Here is a 14,527-nt window from a genome sequence, read left to right as displayed (position 1 = left end):
TTTATACTGTTTTGCATATTTGTATGTCTTTTTATTACCATATGTGGTGAAATATGTGTACATATATATATATATATATATATATATATATATATATACACACATATATATATATATATATATATATATATATATATATATATATATATACACACACACACTCACTGGCCACTTTATTAGGTACACCTGTCCAACTTCTTGTTAACACTTAATTTCTAATCAGCCAATCACATGGCGGCAACTCAGTGCATTTAGGCATGTAGACATGGTCAAGACAATCTCCTGCAGTTCAAACCGAGCATCAGTATGGGGAAGAAAGGTGATTTGAGTGCCTTTGAACGTGGCATGGTTGTTGGTGCCAGAAGGGCTGGTCTGAGTATTTCAGAAACTGCTGATCTACTGGGATTTTCACGCACAACCATCTCTAGGGTTTACAGAGAATGGTCCGAAAAAGAAAAAAAATCCAGTGAGCGGCAGTTCTGTGGGCGGAAATGCCTTGTTGATGCCAGAGGTCAGAGGAGAATGGGCAGACTGGTTCGAGCTGATAGAAAGGCAACAGTGACTCAAATCGCCACCCGTTACAACCAAGGTAGGCCTAAGAGCATCTCTGAACGCACAGTGCGTCGAACTTTGAGGCAGATGGGCTACAGCAGCAGAAGACCACACCGGGTACCACTCCTTTCAGCTAAGAACAGGAAACTGAGGCTACAATTTGTACAAGCTCATCGAAATTGGACAGTAGAAGATTGGAAAAACGTTGCTTGGTCTGATGAGTCTCGATTTCTGCTGCGACATTCGGATGGTAGGGTCAGAATTTGGCGTAAACAACATGAAAGCATGGATCCATCCTGCCTTGTATGGAGCATCTTTGGGATGTGCAGCCGACAAATCTGCGGCAACTGTGTGATGCCATCATGTCAATATGGACCAAAATCTCTGAGGAATGCTTCCAGCACCTTGTTGAATCTATGCCACGAAGAATTGAGGCAGTTCTGAAGGCAAAAGGGGTCCAACCCGTTACTAGCATGGTGTACCTAATAAAGTGGCCGGTGAGTGTGTATATATATATATATATATATATATATATATATATATATATATATATATATATATATATATATATATATATATATATATATATATATATATGTGTGTGTGTGTAGTGACATATGTCTAGGGTTATATGTGTGACTAGTGATAATGTAACATCTGTCCTGAAGGCAAGTCGCACCTAGGTGTTAACAGGTACTTCCTTGGGACTAGTAGACATTGTGTCCCCATATCTCACCAGGAGGTCTAGCTAGGGCCAAGAAGAAGGTAACATTTGGCACCTCCTAGCGCTTGGAGGGGAGATGCTAATTGTGGCCTGAGGGGATCTATTCCTGGGAACCTGGTCACAAGTGTCTCAAGAGGAAAATAATATATATTCATTAGAGCGGCTGTGGCCAATCAACAAGCCAGCAATTATGATATTAACCTGAGGGGCCGGTCTAGAAACCTGACCTCCAGACCAAAGTTATAAATTTAGGCTGCAGACAGAGAATTGTGTTCACATGATGGGGGCTGTTATGATCTGGTGACCTTGGAGCCGCATGGACTTTCTCAGGAGTAGGTGGAACCTATACTGACCGCAAACCCTAAACTGACACAGCAACTAGAAGTAGCCGTGGGGTGTACCTAACACATCCTAGACACCTCGACACAGCCGGAGGACTAAATACCCCTATAGATGGAAATGGGAATTCTATCTTGCCTCAGAGCAGAACCCCAAAGGATAGGCACCCCCCCACAAATATTGACTGAGTATTAGAGGAAAAGACACACGCAGGCAGAAATCAGGATTTAGCAAAAGAGGCCACGCTAGCTAAATAGGAAAGGATAGGATAGAATACTAAGCGGTCAGTATTAAAACCCTAAAAATATCCACAGCAGATAATACAAAAATTCCACCATCTAACTAAAGACATGGAATGTATATCTGCTTCTCCTGAGAATCCAACTTGACTGAAAATATCCAAACACAGTCTAAGCTGGACAAGAAAAAACCATGAAGAGCACTGAATTGTAAAGCACACAGCATGTGTGCTGTAGAAACTAAAAACCAGACACTTATCTTTGCTGATTTGGCAGCAGGTCAGGAGGAACCAGAAAGAGATGCAAAACCTCCAAGAACAATGGACAACTGGCAAGGGCTAATGAATCCCGCACACCTAAATATCCCAGTCAGAGCTGCAATCAGCAGGGACACCTGCCCAGGATTGCAACCCAGGGACAACTGCATTACTATCAACAACCACCGGAGGGAACCCAAGAGCAGAATTCACAAAAGTACCCCTCCCTTGAGGAGGGGTCACCGAACCCTCACCAGAGTCCCCAGGCCGATCAGGACGAGCCAGATGAAAGGCACGGACCAAATCAGCAGCATGGACATCAGAGGCAAAAACCCAAGAATTATCCTCCTGGCCATAACCCTTCCATTTGACAAGGTACTGAAGCCTCCGCCTCGAAAAGCGAGAATCCAAAATCTTCTCAACCACATACTCCAACTCCCCATCAACCAACACAGGGGCCGGAGGATCAACAGAGAGAACAACGGGCACCACATATTTCCGCAATAAAGATCTATGGAAGACATTATGGATAGCAAAAGAAGCCGGAAGGGCCAATCGAAAAGACACCGGATTATTAATCTCAGAAATCCTATAAGGACCAATAAAGCGAGGCTTAAACTTAGGGGAAGAAACCTTCATAGGAACATGACGGGAAGACAACCAGACCAAATCCCCAACCCGAAGCCGGGAACCAACACACCGATGACTGTTAGCAAAATGTTGAGCCTCCTCCTGAGACAATACCAAATTGTCCAACACATGAGCCCAAATCTGCTGCAACCTGTCAACCACAGAATCCACACCAGGATAGTCAGAAGGCTCAACCTGCCCAGAAGAAAAACGAGGATGAAAACCAAAATTACAAAAGAAGGGCGAAACCAAGGTAGCCGAACTAGCCCGATTATTAAGGGCAAACTCGGCCAATGGCAAGAAAGCCACCCAATCATCCTGATCAGCAGACACAAAGCATCTCAGATAAGTTTCTAAAGTCTGATTAGTTCGCTCGGTCTGGCCATTTGTCTGAGGATGAAATGCGGAACAAAAAGACAAATCAATGCCCAGCCTAGCACAAAAGGCCCGCCAAAACCTAGAAACTAACTGGGAACCTCTGTCGGACACAATATTCTCCGGAATACCATGCAAACGAACCACATGCTGAAAAAACAACGGAACCAAATCAGAAGAGGAAGGCAATTTAGGCAAAGGCACCAAATGGACCATCTTAGAGAACCGGTCACAAACAACCCAGATGACCGACATCTTCTGGGAAACCGGAAGATCAGAAATAAAATCCATAGAAATATGCGTCCAGGGCCTCTCAGGGACCGGCAAGGGCAAAAGCAACCCACTAGCACGGGAACAACAAGGCTTGGCCCGCGCACAAGTCCCACAGGACTGCACAAAAGAACGCACATCACGTGACAAAGAAGGCCACCAAAAGGACCTACCAACCAATTCTCTGGTACCAAAAATACCAGGATGGCCAGCCAACACAGAACAATGAACCTCAGAAATCACTCTACTAGTCCATCTATCAGGAACAAACAGTTTCCCCACTGGACAGCGATCAGGTTTGTCAGCCTGAAATTCCTGAAGAACCCGTCGTAAATCAGGGGAAATGGCAGAAAGGACCACCCCTTCTTTCAGAATGCCGACAGGCTCAAATACCTCAGGAGAATCAGGCAAGAAACTCCTAGAGAGGGCATCAGCCTTAATATTCTTAGAACCCGGAAGACACGAGACCAAAAAATCAAAACGGGAAAAAAACAAGGACCATCGAGCCTGTCTAGGATTCAGCCGTCTGGCAGACTCGAGATAAATCAGATTTTTATGATCGGTCAAGACCACAATACGGTGCTTAGCTCCCTCAAGCCAATGTCGCCACTCCTCAAACACCCACTTCATAGCCAACAACTCCCGATTGCCGACATCATAATTGCGTTCAGCAGGCGAAAACTTACGGGAAAAGAAGGCACACGGTTTCATCAAGGAACCAACAGGATCCCTCTGAGACAAAACGGCCCCTGCCCCAATCTCAGAAGCATCAACCTCAACCTGAAACTGAAGAGAAACATCCGGTTGACGCAACACCGGGGCAGAAGTAAATCGGCGTTTAAGCTCCTGAAAGGCAGAGACAGCCGCAGAGGACCAATTCGTCACATCAGCGCCTTTCTTCGTCAAATCGGTCAAGGGTTTAACCACACTGGAGAAGTTAGCAATGAAACGGCGATAAAAATTAGCAAAGCCCAAAAATTTCTAAAGGCTCTTCACGGATGTGGTTTGAATCCAATCATGAATGGCCTGAACCATAACCGGATCCATCTCTATAGATGAGGGAGAAAAAATGAAGCCCAAAAAAGAAACCTTCTGCACTCCAAAGAGACACTTAGACCCCTTCACAAACAGAGCATTATCACGAAGGATCTGAAATACCATCCTGACCTGTTTCACATGAGACTCCCAATCATCGGAAAAAATTAAAATGTCATCCAAATATACAATCATGAATTTATCAAGGTAAGTCCGGAAGATATCGTGCATGAAGGACTGAAAAACAGATGGAGCATTAGAGAGCCCGAATGGCATCACAAGGTATTCAAAATGGCCTTCGGGCGTATTAAACGCCGTTTTCCATTTATCACCCTGCTTAATACGAAGAAGATTATATGCCCCCCGAAGGTCAATCTTCGTAAACCAACTAGCCCCCTTAATCCTGGCAAACAAATCGGAAAGCAGAGGTAAAGGGTATTGAAACTTGACCGTGATCTTATTCAAGAGGCGATAATCAATACAGGGTCTCAAGGAACCATCCTTCTTAGCAACAACAAAAAATCCTGCTCCCAACGGTGAAGAAGATGGCCGAATATGCCCTTTCTCCAAAGACCCCTTAACATAACTCCACATGGCGGTATGTTCAGGCACAGACAGGTTGAAAAGTCGGCCCTTAGGAAACTTACAGCCTGGAATCAAATCAATAGCACAATCACAGTCCCTATGCGGTGGAAGGGAACTGGACTTGGGCTCATTGAACACATCCTGAAAATCAGACACGAACTCTGGAATTTCAGAAGGGGGGGGAAGAGGAGATTGACATCAAAGGAACGTTATTATGAACTCCCTGACAACCCCAACTAGTCACAGACATAGATTTCCAATCTAATACCGGATTATGCACCTGTAACCACGGGAAACCCAGCACGATAACATCATGCAAATTATGCAACACCAGAAATCGACAATCTTCCTGATGGGCTGGTGCCATGCACATGGTCACCTGTGTCCAGAACTGGGGCTTATTTTTAGCCAAAGGTGTAGCATCAATGCCCCTTAAAGGAATAGGGTTCTGCAAAGACTAAGGGAAAACCACAACGCCTGGCAAACTCAAAGTCCATTAAGTTCAAAGCGGCGCCTGAATCCACAAATGCCATGACAGAAAATGATGACAATGAGCAAATCAAGGACACAGATAACAGAAATTTAGGTTGTACAGTACTGATGGTAAATGAACTAGCGATCCTCTTGGTACGCTTAGGGCAGACTGAAATGACATGAGAAGCATCGCCACAATAAAAACACAACCTATTCTGACGTCTGAATCCCCGTTGTTCTGTTCTAGACAGAATCCTATCACACTGCATTGGCTCAGGCATCTGCTCTGAGGACAACGCCACAGCGCGCACAGTTCTGCGCTCCCGCAAGCGCCGAACAATCTGAATGGCCAGAGACATAGAATCACTCAGACCTGCAGGCGTGGGAAACCCCACCATAACATCTTTAACGGATTCAGAAAGACCCTTTCTGAAAATTGCCACCAAAGCATCATCATTCCATTTGGTCAACACAGACCATTTTCTAAATTTCTGACAATACAATTCTGCCGCTTCTTGACCCTGAGACAGGGCCAACAAGGTCTTCTCCGCTTGATCCACAGAATTTGGTTCATCATATAATAATCCTAAAGCCTGAAAAAAGGCGTCTACATTAAGTAAGGCCAGATTCCAGGGAAAATGCCCAATCTTGTGGATCGCCACGCAGCAGGGAGATGACAATTTTAACTTGCTGAATGGAATCACCAGAGGATCGAGGTCTCAGAGCAAAAAACAGTTTACAATTGTTTTTAAAACTCAAAAATTTGGACCTGTCCCCAAAAAACAAATCAGGAGTAGGAATCTTAGGCTCTAAAACTGGAATCTGAACAATATTATCAGAAATACCCTGTACCCTAGCAGCAAGCTGGTCTACACGAGAAGCTAATCCCTGAACATCCATGCTAGCACAAGACTCCTCAGCCACCCAGAAAAAAAGAGGGAAGGAAAGACAAAACAGGCTACGGAAAAAAAAATGGCTCAACACCTTTCTTCCCTTCTTCTGAGATGCATTTAACTAATTGCTGGCCAGTTGTACTGTTATGATCTGGTGACCTTGGAGCCGCATGGACTTTCTCAGGAGTAGGTGGAACCTATACTGACCGCAAACCCTAAACTGACACAGCAACTAGAAGTAGCCGCGTGGTGTACCTAACACATCCTAGACACCTCGACACAGCCGGAGGACTAAATACCCCTATAGATGGAAATGGGAATTCTATCTTGCATTAGAGCAGAACCCCAAAGGATAGGCAGCCCCCTACGAATAATGACTGTGAGTAGGAGAAGAAAAGACACACGCAGGCAGAAATCAGGATTTAGCAAAAGAGGCCACGCTAGCTAAATAGAAAAGGATAGGATAGAATACTAAGCGGTCAGTATTAAAACCCTAAAAATATCCACAGCAGATAATACAAAAATTCCACCATCTAACTAAAGACATGGAATGTATATCTGCTTCTCCTGAGAATCCAACTTGACTGAAAATATCCAAACACAGTCTAAGCTGGACAAGAAAAAACCATGAAGAGCACTGAATTGTAAAGCACACAGCATGTGTGCTGTAGAAACAAAAAACCAGACACTTATCTTTGCTGATTTGGCAGCAGGTCAGGAGGAACCAGAAAGAGATGCAAAACCTCCAAGAACAATGGACAACTGGCAAGGGCTAAAGAATCCTGCACACCTAAATATCCCAGTCAGAGCTGCAATCAGCACGGACACCAGCCCAGGATTGCAACCCAGGGACAACTGCATTACTATCAACAACCACCGGAGGGAACCCAAGAGCAGAATTCACAACAGGGGGCAGCCCGAGAAGCTGATGTGATCCAATCTACATTCATCCTACCCTCAGGGAGCTGAAAGCAACTACCAGTTAGATAATTTCTGTAAGTTTCTCCTGTTTATTTTGATACTGTTTTGCATAAGTTGTATGTCTTTTTATCATATTTGTATACCTTTTCTTATTGTAAGCATTGAACCTTTTCTTATTAAAGTATAAATCTTTAACCAGTTGAACCTTGAATGTTCTAAAAGAATCCATAGCCTAAGGTGTGTGAGCCCTATGAGTGATAGACATATTTTTATTAGTATTATTTTCTGGGACTCATCGCCCGTGTATTCGATGAGTGGTGGCAGCGTGTATGAGCGGGTGTGTGGCCTAGGTCGGTGTGTGATTTATGCTCCCATTACAGCATAGGACAGAGGTTGAATGCTGGACTGAGAGAGTGGGGAGATAGATTAACCCTCATGTGTGAGAGCAGGCACGTGACGAATAAGTGACACCACGGAGAAGGGATCCGTGACACCATATTTTTATACCTTTTTCTTTACTGTAAGCGCTGAACCTTTTTGTATTAAAGCATAAAACAGTTGAACCTTGTATGTTCTAAAGAATCCATAGCCTAAGGTGTGTAAGCCTTATGAGTCGTAGACAGTATTAGTATTAATATTTCCGGGACTCATCGCCTGTGTATTTGGTGAGTTGTGGCAGCATGTATGAGCGGGTGTGTGGCCTGGGTGAGTGTGTGATTTATGCTCCCATTACAGCATAGGACAGAGGTTGAATGCTGTACAGAGAGGGGAGATAGATTAACCATTGCAGGCACAATCCCCAATCACGTGCTGAAAGCAGGTATGTGACATATTAGTGACAGCATGGAGAGGGATCTGTGACACTGGGCATTGCCAGTAATCTCCAATAACGGCCATCACTCCGGCCCCCGCAGGAGAGGCTGGGGAGACTCCACAAGCCACACCCGTCTCCTGCTTCCCTATATTTCCAGGGTCGGGCTGCACAATCAGATGGGCGATGGACCTCTGTAGGGTGCAGCCACTAGCCACGACCCATCGTAGATGGCGACCAGAGCAGCAGCAATCCCAGAGAAGAGACCACCCTAATCAATGTGTGGCAGGACTCACCTTTTACCTGTTGCTCGGGCCCTCGTGTATGTGGGGCCACTCCTGGCATGCTGACGTTGTTACGGTGAATGTATTTTAAGAAAACTTCAGCATTTCTCCGCGCCAACGTGCAGGCCTGCGGAAGACATGGGGGTGGAATAATATGGTGACAGACAAAACTAAAGAGGGGCCGCAGCTCAGGGTCGGGGACTGTACCTGAAACTGTATTATACAGCCCCAGAGGAGCAGACATTATAGAGGGGCCGCGGCTCAGGGTCGGGGGCTGCACCTGACACTGTGTATTATACGGCCCCAGAGGAGCAGACATTATAGAGGGGCCGCAGCTCAGGGTCGGGGGCTGCACCTGACACTGTGTATTATACGAACCCAGAGGAGCAGACATTATAGAGGGGCCGCAGCTCAGGGTCGGGGGCTGCACCTGACACTGTATTATACGGCCCCGGACGAGCAGACATTATAGAGGGGCCGCGGCTCAGGGTCGGGACTGCATCTGACACTATTATACAGCCCAGGAGGAGCAGACATTACAGAGGGGCCGTGGCTCAGGGTCGGGGGCTGCACCTGACACTGTATTATATGGCCCCGGAGGAGCAAACATTATAGAGGGGCCGCGGCTCAGGGTCGGGGGCTGCACCTTACAATGTAAAATACATGACACTCCCCTGCTTAGCACAGGTCCCACCCTTAAAGAAGATGCTCCGCCCATCACCTTGAGGAAGGCTTCCTTCTGCTCCAAGTGTTTGCTTATCAGCGGCATCACATGGTCCATGTCGGACTGAGATGGTCCTAGTTTATCGTGTCCCCGGCACCAGTCCTCGTCCCTCCGATATTCCTGCTCCAGGCTTTCTAAGACACTGCAAACCTAGACCAGGACAAGGAGGAGACATGACGGCGGATTATGTGTAAGATCCCCCATCCCTCGTCCTGCTGCACGCAGTCACCCACCTGCTCTGAGGTTTTGTAGAAAGCCACCGAGGCATTCACCAGCTTCAATCGGTCCTCCATCTTCAGCATGAGCTGCTGCCAGTGCATGGCGACCTTCTCTGCGCACTCCCGGATGGCGTCCGCATCGTAATGGCCAGCCTGGAGCAGCGCCTCCGCCTTCTGCTGCACCTGCAGAGCGCTCTGGTGCGTCTTCTGTAAGGAGCTGGCGTGAAACAGGGACTGTGTAAAAAAGAGGAGACCATGTGATCGGAGAGCCACGAGAACAGGGAGCCACGAAACAAGAGAGCCACGAAACAAGAGAGCCGAGAAACCAGGGAGCAACGAGTCCAGGCAAACTAAGGAGAGCACAAAAATTCACCACCGCCGCAAGGGCGATCACCAAGGAGAGTGACACGTCACAGCGAGGGCGATCACCCAGCAGAGTCCCACGTCACAGAGAGGGCTATCACCGCAAGAGTCACACGTCACAGCAAGGACGATTACCCGGAAGAGTCACATGTCACAGCGAGGGCGATCACCGCAAGAGTCACACGTCACAGCGAGGGCGATCACCGCAAGAGTCACACGTCACAGCGAGGGCAATCACCGCAAGAGTCACACGTCACAGCGAGGGCGATCACCGCAAGAGTCACACGTCACAGCGAGGGCGATCACCGCAAGAGTCACACGTCACAGCGAGGGCGATCAACGCAAGAGTCACACGTCACAGCGAGGGCAATCACCGCAAGAGTCACACGTCACAGCGAGGGCGAACACCTGGAAGAGTCACACGTCACAGCGAGGGCGATCACCGCAAGAGTCACACGTCACAGCGAGGGCGATCACCCGGGAGAGTCACACATCACAGCGAGGGCGATCACCGCAAGAGTCACACGTCACAGCGAGGGCGATCACCCGGGAGAGTCACACATCACAGCGAGGGCGATCACCGCAAGAGTCACACATCACAGCAAGGACGATTACCCGGAAGAGTCACATGTCACAGCGAGGGCGATCACCGCAAGAGTCACACGTCACAGCGAGGGCGATCACCGCAAGAGTCACACGTCACAGCGAGGGCAATCACCGCAAGAGTCACACGTCACAGCGAGGGCGATCACCGCAAGAGTCACACGTCACAGCGAGGGCGATCACCGCAAGAGTCACACGTCACAGCGAGGGCGATCACCGCAAGAGTCACACGTCACAGCGAGGGCGATCACCGCAAGAGTCACACGTCACAGCGAGGGCGAACACCTGGAAGAGTCACACGTCACAGCGAGGGCGATCACCGCAAGAGTCACACGTCACAGCGAGGGCGATCACCCGGGAGAGTCACACATCACAGCGAGGGCGATCACCGCAAGAGTCACACGTCACAGCGAGGGCGATCACCCGCCAGAGTCACACGTCACAGCGAGGGCGATCACCCGCCAGAGTCACACGTCGCAGAAAGGGCGAACACCTGGAAGAGTCACTTGTCACAGCGAGGGCGATCACCCGCGAGAGTCACACGTCACAGCGAAGGCGATTACTCGGCAGAGTCACACGTCACAGCGAGGGCGATCACCCGCAAGAGTCACACGTCGCAGAGAGGGCGATCACCGCAAGAGTCACACGTCACAGCAAGGGCGAACACCTGGAAGAGTCACACGTCACAGCGAGGGCGATCACCGCAAGAGTCACACGTCACAGCGAGGGCGATCACCCGCCAGAGTCACACGTCACAGCGAGGGAGATCACCCGCCAGAGTCACACGTCACAGCAAGGGCGAACACCTGGAAGAGTCACACGTCACAGCGAGGGCGATCACCGCAAGAGTCACACGTCACAGCGAGGGCGATCACCGCAAGAGTCACACGTCACAGCGAGGGCGATCACCCGCCAGAGTCACACGTCACAGCGAGGGCGATCACCGCCAGAGTCACACGTCACAGCAAGGGCGAACACCTGGAAGAGTCACACGTCACAGCGAGGGCGATCACCGCAAGAGTCACACGTCACAGCGAGGGCGATTACTCGGCAGAGTCACACGTCACAGCGAGGGCGATTACTCGGCAGAGTCACACGTCACAGCGAGGGCGATCACCGCAAGAGTCACACGTCACAGCGAGGGCGATCACCGCAAGAGTCACACGTCACAGCGAGGGCGATCACCCGCCAGAGTCACACGTCACAGCGAGGGCGATTACTCGGCAGAGTCACACGTCACAGCGAGGGCGATCACCCGGGAGAGTCACACGTCAAAGCGAGGGCGATCACCCGGGAGAGTCACACGTCACAGCGAGGGCGATCACCCCCCAGAGTCACACGTCACAGCGAGGGCGATCACCCGGTAGAGTCACACGTCACAGCGAGGGCGATCACCCGGTAGAGTCACACGTCACAGCGAGGGCGATCACCCGCGAGAGTCACACGTCACAGCGAGGGCGATCACCCGCGAGAGTCACACGTCACAGCGAGGGCGATCACCCGCGAGAGTCACACGTCACAGCGAGGGCGATCACCCGCGAGAGTCACACGTCACAGCGAGGGCGATTACTTGGCAGAGTCACACGTCACAGCGAGGGCGATCACCCGCGAGAGTCACACGTCACAGCGAGGGCGATCACCCGTGAGAGTCACACGTCACAGAGAGGGCGATCACCAGGGAGAGTTACATGTCACAGTGAGGGCGATCACCCGCCAGAGTCACACGTCACAGCGAGGGCGATCACCCGCCAGAGTCACACGTCACAGCGAGGGCGATCACCCGCCAGAGTCACACGTCACAGCGAGGGCGATCACCCGCCAGAGTCACACGTCACAGCAAGGGCGAACACCTGGAAGAGTCACTTGTCACAGCGAGGGCGATCACCCGCAACAGTCACACGTCACAGCGAGGGCGATTACTCGGCAGAGTCACACGTCACAGCGAGGGCGATTACTCGGCAGAGTCACACGTCACAGCGAGGGCGATTACTCGGCAGAGTCACACGTCACAGCGAGGGCGATCACCCGGGAGAGTCACACGTCACAGCGAGGGCGATCACCCGGGAGAGTCACACGTCACAGCGAGGGCGATTACTCGGCAGAGTCACACGTCACAGCGAGGGCGATCACCCGGGAGAGTCACACGTCACAGCGAGGGCGATCACCCGGGAGAGTCACACGTCACAGCGAGGGCGATCACCCGGGAGAGTCACACGTCACAGCGAGGGCGATCACCCGGGAGAGTCACACGTCACAGCGAGGGCGATTACTCGGCAGAGTCACACGTCACAGCGAGGGCGATCACCCGGGAGAGTCACACGTCACAGCGAGGGCGATCACCCGGGAGAGTCACACGTCACAGCGAGGGCGATCACCCGGGAGAGTCACATGTCACAGCGAGGGCGATCACCCGGGCGAGTCACACGTCACAGCGAGGGCGATTACTCGGCAGAGTCACACGTCACAGCGAGGGCGATCACCCAGGAGAGTCATAGCAAAGCGAGGGAAATCACCCAGGACAGTGATGCACAAGGGTAGGCTAGGAATAGTCCAATAGCATCAATACACCTGTGAGAGTCAGTTGCGAATGCTCCCTTGTTGTAAATCATTTCAATGTGCATACTGAACAAAGTCATCAGGCTTTGGGGTCACTATCCCTTTAAGATTGCAGATTATAGCAGAATAATTGTCTGCAGGACTTCTCTCCCCGTTCAATTACCTCGATCGCCATCTGGAATTGCTCGTGTTCCCTCTGGAGCTGCTCGGCCTCAGACAAGGAGCTGGCGTTCACCAGGCTGGCGTTCAACATGGACTCCCCATTACGAATCCATCCCAACACCTGGAAGAGAGAGAGGACATGTCAGCCATCACTGCCCCGACCACCACTGGGCAAAAAAGAAAGCAAAGTTTATGTTAATAAGAGACTAATTGCTCCAGAGAGGACACGGAAATATGACCCAATCACGCAACTCACGGGACCTGGAGTCAGGTGACAACCACTACAGCCACTAATAAAGTCACACAAAAGTGTCAAGTGTCCAAGCAGAACCAATAGGAGAGGAGGCCCAGACACCCCACATCCCACGTAGTGTGACTGTGCTCCTATATACGTCACATTGTGTCCTCAGTGTGATATAGTAATACAAAGTAATAAGGCCGCCCCTCTACTTAATGTGATATAGTAATATATATAGTAATATGGCCCCCTTCTCCTCAGTGTGATATAGTAATATATATAGTAATATGGCCACCCTTCTCCTCAGTGTGATATAGTAATATATATAGTAATATGGCCGCCCTTCTCCTCAGTGTGATATAGTAATACAAAGTAATAAGGCCGCCCCTCTACTTAATGTGATATAGTAATATATATAGTAATATGGCCGCCCTCCTCCTCAGTGTGATATAGTAATATATATAGTAATATGGCCGCCCTTCTCCTCAGTGTGATATAGTAATATATATAGTAATATGGCCGCCCTCCTCCTCAGTGTGATATAGTAATATATATAGTAATATGGCCGCCCTTCTCCTCAGTGTGATATAGTAATATATATAGTAATATGGCCGCCCTCCTCCTCAGTGTGATATAGTAATATATATAGTAATGTGGCCGCCCTTCTCCTCAGTGTGATGTAGTAATATATATAGTAATATGGCCGCCCTTCTCCTCAGTGTGATATAGTAATATATATAGTATTATGGCCGCCCTTCTCCTCAGTGTGATATAGTAATATATATAGTAGTATGGCCGCCCTTCTCCTCAGTGTGATGTAGTAATATATATAGTAATATGGCCGCCCTTCTCCTCAGTGTGATATAGTAATATATATAGTAATATGGCCCCCTTCTCCTCAGTGTGATATAGTAATATATATAGTAATATGGCCGCCCTTCTCCTCAGTGTGATGTAGTAATATATATAGTAATATGGCCGCCCTTCTTCTCAGTGTGATATAGTAATATATATAGTAATATGGCCGCCCTTCTCCTCATTGTGATATAGTAATATGTATAGTAATATGGCCGCCCTTCTCCTCAGTGTGATATAGTAATATATATAGTAATATGGCCGCCCTTCTCCTCAGTGTGATATAGTAATATGTATAGTAATATGGCCGCCCTTCTCCTCAGTGTGATATAGTAATATATATAGTAATATGGCCGCCCTTCTCCTCAGTGTGATATAGTAATATATATAGTAATATGGCCGCCCTTCTCCTCATTGTG

At 49.0% G+C, this 14,527-nt stretch overlaps 1 protein-coding gene across 5 annotated transcripts in view; it reads right to left on the bottom strand.

Moving 5' to 3' along the window:
* KALRN (kalirin RhoGEF kinase) overlaps nucleotides 1–14,527 on the bottom strand; it is a 396,845-nt gene that overhangs the window by 238,582 nt on the left and 143,736 nt on the right. For all 5 annotated transcript variants that reach the window (XM_077273324.1, XM_077273330.1, XM_077273322.1 and 2 more), the window contains exons 16-19: nucleotides 13,017–13,136; nucleotides 9,347–9,565; nucleotides 9,111–9,263; nucleotides 8,402–8,516 (exon numbers count right to left, since the gene is read on the bottom strand). In XM_077273324.1, the coding sequence (XP_077129439.1) occupies nucleotides 8,402–8,516; nucleotides 9,111–9,263; nucleotides 9,347–9,565; nucleotides 13,017–13,136 (607 nt within the window). The remainder of the gene's footprint in view (nucleotides 1–8,401; nucleotides 8,517–9,110; nucleotides 9,264–9,346; nucleotides 9,566–13,016; nucleotides 13,137–14,527) is intronic.

The sequence above is a fragment of the Ranitomeya variabilis genome, chromosome 7 (genome assembly GCF_051348905.1).
Source record: "Ranitomeya variabilis isolate aRanVar5 chromosome 7, aRanVar5.hap1, whole genome shotgun sequence".
NCBI lineage: Eukaryota > Metazoa > Chordata > Amphibia > Anura > Dendrobatidae > Ranitomeya > Ranitomeya variabilis.
The sequence above is the reverse complement of the archived record's forward strand: the minus strand, read 5'-3'. Positions and strand labels throughout refer to the sequence as shown.